General features: G+C 42.6%; 1 protein-coding gene across 1 annotated transcript; it reads right to left on the minus strand.

Annotated features, from left to right (window-relative positions):
• Window positions 1-792: 792 nt before the first annotated feature.
• Window positions 793-9,132, minus strand: styk1a (serine/threonine/tyrosine kinase 1a). Its single transcript, XM_042710738.1, has 10 exons — window positions 9,115-9,132; window positions 7,204-7,259; window positions 5,452-5,754; window positions 4,980-5,201; window positions 4,532-4,713; window positions 4,015-4,095; window positions 3,649-3,863; window positions 3,301-3,341; window positions 2,926-3,022; window positions 793-1,361 (listed from the first exon to the last, which is right to left on the minus strand). Exons 2-10 carry the CDS (start codon window positions 7,256-7,258, stop codon window positions 1,166-1,168), a joined length of 1,392 nt encoding a protein of 463 aa, XP_042566672.1. The 5' UTR covers window position 7,259; window positions 9,115-9,132; the 3' UTR covers window positions 793-1,165.
• Window positions 9,133-9,344: the final 212 nt, after the last annotated feature.

Here is a 9,344-nt window from a genome sequence, read left to right on the forward strand (position 1 = left end):
CTCTCTCAACCATCTGTCTCCGGGGAGTTTCGTTTCACAGATTTTTCTGACCCATCAACCCCCCTCACACTCTCTCTCTCACACGCACACACACACACACACACACACACACACACACACACACACACACACACACACACACACACACACATACACCCACACACACATACACATATGCACACACACACACACACAACACACACACGCACACGCACACACACACACACACACACAGAGAGAGAGAGAGAGAGAGAGAGAGAGAGACAAGGCGGCTCTCATCACTTCGTTTAACAGAAAATTGAGTTTACAAAAGTCCACCCATTTTAAAATCTCTGGCCTCGCCACTGGCATGAGCCTGACAGAGCCAACAGCACTAAATCCATCTTGCTACCGCCACCTGTCTCATGCCTATAGCACAAATGCCTATACCACAATGGGCTCTGGTCAGTTGCTCAGATTGAACAAGTGGAGGAGTAATCAAACCAGACCTTACAATGCACTACATGCCCCCCATGTGAACAACAGCCGCTGAGTGTACTTAAGTCCTTTTCAATTACTGCTCTGCAGTTTGACCAGCAGTGTAGAATTCATGGGTATTTTTGCCCTGTTGTTTTCAATCACTTCATTGGATGCTCCCTAAGCTTTAGAGAAAATAATGCTGGGGGACGTTACATAACAAGATCGCAGCTGATTCAGGGATCTGACCCTGGTGGTGTGACACAGATCCCTTTTTAGACTTGGCCGATATCTGGGTATAGTATTTTAGCAGAATGAATGGACAAGAACAAGGGATTATAAGGGAAGAATTGCACACTTTTATAGTATGCACATTTTAATAATGACAGTGTCACATAGAAAGTGCAGTTTATCTCATCTTGCATCCAGCAAGATAGAGAAGGACTGGGGTAGGGGGTAAAACAGCCCTAAACATTCCACACCAGATTACAAGAGGATTACCCAGTGGACATAAAATAACATAAAATATTGCACAAATAAAACAACAGAAATATATAACCTTAACGGTCCTATTTTACATATCTTGTACAAACAATGCATTGTCATTCAAATAGAGGGCTTGGTGTATTGGAAGATTTTCTGCAGCTTGCAAGATTGCTAGAGTAAATCTTGACTGTTCATGGATGATATTGACAAGCCAGCCAGCCTGTCAGAGTACAGCATAGTTGTAGGACTCTCCGTATCCCGCCTCCCTCATGTAACTCTCAATGTCCAGTAGCTCAGGCACCCGAAGCACTGTGGTAGCATTCGCACTCCTCTCTCCTGATTGGAGCTTTCTTTGAACTTCAGCCAATGGGGCACGGTCTTGTAGGCTCCACTGGCAGCAGGCCTTTATGATGGTGTAGCTGTGGAGGTGAATAGGTTGCCATGGTTATTATTACTCATTTGTGGCAGTATAACACTTTGAATAAACATCTAACAGGCAACTTCCCAGGGTTGGATCTATGGGGTGGCAGAGCTTGACACCCTAATCCCAAATCCTCCAGACACCTAAAACTTGAAACATTGTAAATGCAGTTGAGAACCAGAGTGACTAAACTGCAACCAACTTCAACACAGACGACCGAATGAAAGGTTTCCCATTGGTGTTCTGTAGATACAAGCATCAATAACTCAAAAGTGTGAGAGCAGCCAATAGCGTGTGTGCAACCCACATTCAAATATCTATGCAAACATCGCTACACTTCTTGCTGGCAGCCTGTAGCCTTTTGCAGAAGAGAGTGGGTGTATGTAGATCGAAACTCTCTACTGTAAGCTATTTTGCATCAAGTTCAAAACATGAAAACAAGTCAAATGTAGTGGACTGAAAACCTTGTTGTGAAACTAGCAAGGACACACAAATAATTCCTCCTACTACACCAATCCATCTGAAGAGTCACACAATATGTGAGTGTATGGGAGGTGGTCAGAGTGAGATGGAGGAGATGAGAGGAGGTGAGAGGGAGGAGGAGATAGTCAGATGGGCAGCAAGGAAGAAGCTAAGTGAAGGAAGGGGAAAGGAGACAAGGTTATGTGCCCTCAAGGAGCTCACATGTGCTAGAGATAGGTGTAGCCTATTTTACTCTTTATTTTTTGTGGTAACCTAAAATATTAATGCTGCCTCTCTGTGGCCTGTGTCCCTGTCTGCCCTGTCTGCCCTGTCTGCCCTGTGTGTGTGTGTGTGTGTGTGTGTGTGTGTGTGTGTGTGTGCGTGTGTGCGTGCGTGCGTGCGTGCGTGCGTGCGTGCGTGCGTGCGTGCGTGCGTGCGTGCGTGCGTGCGTGCGTACGTACGTGTTTGTGTGTGTGTGTGCGTGTGTGCGTGTGTGCGTGTGTTGTGATGCAAAGATTCTAAAACATTGTGTGGAGGGATTTTTGAGAGAGCCGTTGAGTTGGCCATTGATTACATTGATTGGTTTGGGGAGAGCAGTGCACCTCCTAATACCCTGCTGATTAGATTTGTTCCCCTGATAGCCAATACACTCCGTCAACTATTACACTGCACCTGAGGCCTCCCGTGTCTTCATCTCTGGGGAAAGTCTAACAACACTACAATTCATATATATAATACTCTATCACCTTTAACTCTCTCTATCAGCAGTAAGGCATATATGATATAAAATTACTGTATACAACTAAAGGTCAAATATTGTAATAGAAATTTTGGTTTAAATCTGTTGCCCTAACATAATTAAAACTGCCTAATTTCACATATGCCAAAGTGCAGGGAGTTGTGTATAACAATGCCACCCTGGGGAAATTCTTTGCCACCCCAAGAAAAAAACTCAGGTCTGCCCCTGCTTCTAACCTCTCACAGGCAGCATGGTTACTCAAAACTGTGACTGCTATTATCACTCATATCGTATTTATCTTCATACTACGTCTAAGGACATTACACAAGCCTGTGGGTGCGCACAAGGTTAAGTGGCTTACAGTGAATTTGAACATTGCACTGGTTTCCTGAGGGTTTTGCCTCTCTGAAGTTGCTGAAGGAGTTCAACAGACAGGATCCTTGGGAAAGGGGGGTCACCTGAGGAAGAGAAGAGGAGAGGCTTGAGTAAAGGTTCAGGGAATATATATAATATACTGATACACGGATTTCAAAGGCCACTTCCTAAAATTCCTAAAACTTGTATTGCTCTTAAAATTGCTTTAAAAAAAAGTTGCAGCTTGACCACCCCCACTCCTATAATTAAATGTCAACTGATCCACTAAAGGTCACATAGAAATAGTTAATTAAGTTTATTTAAATGTTAATTAAACTCATTTGTAAAATTGCCCAATGGTATTGACAAATTACACACTTACCAAGGGTGACCATTTCATATAAAAGAATGCCGAAGGACCAGCTGCAAAGACAGGCAAAATAATAAATTAACTTAAAAAAAGATGTCAGACTGCCAAGACTGCCAGACTTGTTTGTCAGACTGCCATGTCACATTTGTATAATCTGATACTGGTCATGAAATGATGGTATTTGAATTAGCGTCTGCGATATACTATACGCCTGCATACTGCACATCAAGCATAGTAACAGAAGCACAACATTATTAATTTTTTATTGCATTGGCGCTAAACTATCAGCAGAGCCAGAGTGTTGGGTTACCACAGTTGCAAGAGTATCTGTGATATCGTGTTCAATCCAGAGGCACTTACATGTCACTGCTTTGGGTGAAAGGCCTCCTGGCCAATACCTCTGGAGCCTGCCACTTCTTCAACTCCATATCCTCCAATGAGCCGGGAGTAGTGGGCTGGGACATCCTCCGGTAGGCGGGACCCAATCCCCACAGCTTGGCTGTGAGGTCTCGGCCAACCAGCACACTCCTGGCTCCGATGTTGCCATGGATACAGTTTTTGCTGTGCAAGTATTCCTTAATTGTAAAGAGAAGATAAGGAGTATTGACATTATTAAAGTGACTGCAGATGTCTAAACTAATGAAACAATTGACAGGTTCGTCATGCTTAACAGCTATGCAGAGATGTCAGGCCTCATGAATTGTTCATCAAAGCGCAAAAACTCACCAGGGCAGAAGCTATTTGTCCACCCATGGTGAATATGTGCTTCTCTGTGATGTCACATGGTGGTCCTTCTGTTGGCTGATCCTGTGTTCCACATAAAGCACCAAAAGCAAAGGATTCTCATGAATGATGCAGTGATCACCCAGTGCAACATATAATCCCTTGCTTCACTCACAGGACCAAAGCACAAAGAAAATGTCCCACATAGTAATCCCATGTATTCTCCTGAGGTCTCTAAACAGTATAAACAGAAAACCAACAGAGATGCATCTTGATACACCCTGTTGTGGATAAACGGGAATGCATCATCAAGCACTCCTCTCGTTCTTTTAGTTTTTGTCTCAGTAAAAACAGAATTATTTTGAGTACTCTCTGGTGTCCATCATCCTATATGCTGTCAATGAGCCAGCCATAACATACTTAAACATGCAGTCACCAACTCATAACAAGCCAAGTATAGACCTAACCCTATACGTTGTATGTTTAATGGTTTGTATATAGTATAGATAGTAGGTTCCACCTGTCGACACCTCCAGAGGAAGCCCAGCAGGTCTCTGTTCTCCAGCTCCTCAATCACGGTGATGAGGGGCGTGTGTCTGAAAACCACGCCCATCAGGCTGGGCAGGAAGGGGTGTGGCCCCAGCTCAGACAGGAAGTTGGCGAAACCTTGGAAAGCCTGACGCTCACTCACATCCGCAGTTTCTGCTCAGCAACACAAAAAGAAGAGAAAATATTTTATTCATTTTTGGGTAAATCTGTTAACTTGTTACCTTACTATGTGTAGTTTTTAATGCCGGAACATGAAACATGGGGAAAGACATTTTTAAAAGAAATAACACAATGCTTATTTATCTACATGAAATGATTAAAGAGTTTTTTGTTTAAACCTTAAACCAATGGAAAATAACCAACTGAGGGACTGTATTTCACTCTTTACTTGCATGTAACCTCACAGGCCAATCCCTCACCTTTGAGCACTCTGAGAATGACGTCTTTGCGGTCCACTCTGGCGCGGTAGATGGTGACGGTATTGTCCGCCTTCATAGAGAAGGAAAGGGGCAGTGGCCTGACCACCTGGAAAGTGCCGCGCTGCCACTCAGTGGGCGACTGCGGTACTGCAGGGGCCGCAGTGGGGGTGCTGTGCCTCAGGGGGAGGACTTCATGCTCCAACGGGTTCAATTCGGGAGGAGCTGAGGACACAGAGAGCGGGAGAGGCAGAAAGAGAAGGAGGCAGAGAGAGAGAAAGAGGATAGTCAACATTTAATTCCTGTACAGTCCCTTGGAACAAAACTGCCTCAGGGTAAGTGTTGTACATTACCAGAGAAGAACCATGAAATAATGGAAGAATAGGAGGTATATCTCCTGAGTACTGCAGTAATTCAATTTACATGCGCATACACACATACTTACACACAGACCTTCATTAACTTGTCCACCTACCATCAATCCCTTGCAAGTGCTGTCTGTCCTGTCTGTGAGTTGATCTGCGTGGTCGGCTGTGTTGGTCACTGTGAGGTTGGCTATGCTGATGATCGTGAGTGGACCTACGAGTCTGACTGTGTTGATGACCATCTCTGGATATGTGTGTAGCTGTGTGATGGTGTACATGAACGGTCGTGGGCGAGCTTGAGGTGGGTTTCTTTGAGCAGCAGCGTGCAATGAGCAGGCCCAGAAGAACTACGAGAAATATCAACAGGAGAAGGGCTGGCACTACTATGAGCTCCAACTGGTAGACTCTAACCACTAGAGAGACAGACAGACAGACAGACAGACAGACAAATAAGATTACTCCAGTAGATGCAGTCCAGACCACTGCAGTAAGAAAAATACTTCTCCCTCACTGACACCCTTTCACCACTAGGGGGCAATACAAAAACCTGTTAACTGCTGTTGGTACCCTCTGATTCCAGTGAAGAACGCTCAGTATTCACTGACGAGCATCAGTGTTCACTGTGTGTTTTTAGAACATGTCTGCGGTTTTTTTATTTTTCTCTAAAACATGTCAGTAAATAAAAAATTGAATATATATACTTGATACACTTCAGCTGGTTGTAACAGTAACATGTTTTTTTACAGTTACCTATGTCATTTTGCAGATGCTTTCTTCTTTGTGTATCTCCTTGCGCCACAGATTTCTCATCATTATCTATATGAAATAATCTCTTTGAGACCCTAATCTCCAATGATTATCATAGCAGTCAGTCATTTTATCAAGGTCTGATATTCATCTTCCATGACATAAACACCAAACACAATACATTGCCAGAAACTTTACAGGTGTCATATTTTGAGAGAATGATTCTCACGTGTGACTCACACTCGAATAATATTTTCAAAAGGATCGAAACTACTGGCTGGATGTTCTGCCACACCACTTGCGCCAAAGACGGAAGTTGGCATGACACAGCTGATATTGACATGTAACATCATGTCCTTTGAAACCGCAAAATCTTGTTTCGGCTCATTCATTACTGCCGGCAATTACCTCGTTCATCGAATGTGTGACAAAAGCGAAAGCGTGTAGGTATGAGGAGTGATTACAGCATGAATAAAACACATTATAAGACAAATTAACCTCTGGGGTTTTACGGAGAGACGCTCTTCATTTTGGTATATCGCTTCATCTTTATCATTATATTTGTAGGCTACTTGTTTAAACATTCCAAATAAATCTACTCTATTCAGAGAAATTGTGCAGCAGAATTGATGTACAATATAGTTAAATCTAAGCACAATTTGAAAGCCCATAACACACACAGCAATACTGCAGGGCTATCAGCCCGATCGTAGAAACACAAATGTTTTTTGTTCTCACGGCTTGAGGCCTTAGGCCATTGGCCGCGGTTGGCCTGAAGATAGCCAAAGCTCACACTGACCAGATAATGGAGTCACAGCTACTGTCACACACGTTTGATTCCTCTGGATGTGCGCATCTATAGGGCAGGCTAAGCAAACCCACTCCAGAGGCTCGGAATGTCATGCTTAATGCCCCATGAGTTTGGACACAAAAGGTGTGGCATTCTAGAAACCGCACCTCAAAGGGGTGAGGTCCAGGAGCCTGAACTCGTCTGCCCTGAAAGTCATTCGGATGATAATGGACAAAAAAGAGGGACGTCACTGTTTATAAGAAAAGAAAGGCTTAGAGAGAGGTAAGGGGGAAGGAATGTTAGTATGAAGGCATGGCTCTCTTACCACATAAGGTATCTCCAGATTCACACTGGTTGTCTGGGTCAGTGTTGTTTGACATCCTGAGGAAACAATAAGAGTATCACCATCACTATCACCAGTCAGCTGATTTATAGACTGAAACAGGAGAAATGTCTAAGGCACATCTGTTCTCAGTGCACTGCTAAAAAACAGATTATATGAAAAGAGAATATGAAACTCTTGTTTCACATGCTTGTGTCTCAGGAGGAGATGGTAGCAAACAGCATCATTGATATTTTTCTAAATTGTTATCCTTTTAATGTATACTGGACTTCTGGAAATGTAAAAGCCAGACTTCAATGGCTTTTACATTTCGGAGTAGTGGAGTTTCTTGTTCAAAAAAGACTGCCTACCATTGAGTTTCTTTTCCAACAAAGATGCCCTGCCATAGAGTTTCTTGTCCAAAAAAGACAGCCTACCATAGAATTATAGATGAGCACTACCTACACTACTACTACTATAAACCTTTAAGCATGCTGGGGAGAAGGAGAAGTTTAAAAAATATTCGCTGCCCTTGGTTTTGTGCTCCAGAACATTCTCCACAATCTAGCACTGGTTATGGTTACATCTTAGCAATATATTAGGGCTTTTCCTCAATATAATCAATGTTTTATTGCTGTCCTTTTCACGTAGACATGCATACTCACTCACTCATGAACACCCACACACACACACACACAAACACAGATGGGGAGAAAGACAAAAGGATTTTTGTTAGTTTGGAAAATGTATTATTTTGCCTTAGAGAGAACTTTCAATATTCAAATCCACAGCTCAGATGTGGCCATTGACCTTCTCATATTATCAATGTACAAGGAGGAACGACGGCCCCATCCATATCTGTGATCTACTGACTTTCTAAGTGATTTGATTATCAAATATGGTTGCTGTTTGAAAAGGCCGTTTAGTCCCTGGTTACTTTGCATCACTGAGTGACAAATTGAACATCGTATATCTGGAGAGGACAACCACAAGACACACTACACATCTCCTGTGCAACATAGTTAGTAGTAGCAGTGGTAGTAGCCATCATGTTTCAAATCGTGTTGTTGCACGTAATAAGGAGTGTTTGTGTGTTTGTGTTTGTGTGTGTGTGTGTGTGTGTGTGTGTATGTGTGTGTGTGTGTGTGTGTGTGTGTGTGTGTGTGTGTGTGTGTGTGTCCAGTATAATGTCACTGAACCTGTTTGTCACCATTTCTGTCATACTCTATGCAGGTGACACAGACCTTCTGATGGTGTTTGGGGAAGTACGTGTTTTTGCCTATACACACTGTTTACAAAAATAAGAAAACATTTTCAGTGGAAATACATGTAACCTTTTAGTTAAGTTTTAAACTGTTATTAATTAAACATCTGATAAAAAATCCTCAGAATATGAAATACTTTGCATCTCAAACTTGTATAGATAGATCTTCCCTCATGTAGGTTTTCATGTTATGCTTCCGTTTAATTTATTAGAACACAGTTGAAACCACTGTCATAGCCTACATATATTTTACATTTAAAAGGCTGGTTATAATCTAATTTCTCCCAATTTTTCATATACATTACAGATCTTCTAAAACCTGATTCTGAGATCTACGCTGTCAGTTCACCAAACTCTTTTCTGGTGACTTACAGTGAAGTCCGGGTACATATGAGTATTTGAATGCCTTGAGAATTAAAACCGAAAGGCTGGTGTGGTCTGTGCTACTGACCATTACCTGACCAACAGCATAACTTAATTAGACAGGTGAACTATTGCACAATGCCTTGTATCCACGGTTGTAAAGGTTACAACTCAATCAACAAAAGAGACAAACTCACGTCTCACGCTTTCATGTGAAGTCTGAATCCTTGAGATGTTTGTCTGAAAGTTGGAATAAAATCCAGCGAGAGTTTCAAAATATGTTTTACCTTCATCATGCCTGCTAGCGTCACTCTGTCATTCCTGCCAGGTTATAATAAGGCATATCCTGGGTTTAATTTCTCTTGGTACTTATGCTATGATTCCACACTCTTCTGCTGTCTGTCAATCTTATGTGTTAATGTCAACTGTTCCTCAAATCTCTAGGCCATCAGCCACGTATGTCATCACTGTAGGCCCCGCCCCCTCTGTGTGCTTCCTCTTCCACTCATGTCACGGT

This window comes from Clupea harengus, chromosome 19 (assembly GCF_900700415.2).
Source record: "Clupea harengus chromosome 19, Ch_v2.0.2, whole genome shotgun sequence".
NCBI classification, from domain to species: Eukaryota; Metazoa; Chordata; class Actinopteri; order Clupeiformes; family Clupeidae; genus Clupea; species Clupea harengus.

Bases quoted from the DNA above. Each gene is read 5' to 3' on its own strand.
- styk1a (XM_042710738.1), bottom strand. From the start codon at position 7,258: ATGTCAAACAACACTGACCCAGACAACCAGTGTGAATCTGGAGATACC. The intron at 5,755-7,203 runs GTAAGAGAGCCA...CTGTCTCTCTAG, and splicing joins ATCTGGAGATACCTTATGTG to TGGTTAGAGTCTACCAGTTG. The intron at 3,023-3,300 runs GTAAGTGTGTAA...TCTCTTCCTCAG, and splicing joins ATATGAAATGGTCACCCTTG to GTGACCCCCCTTTCCCAAGG.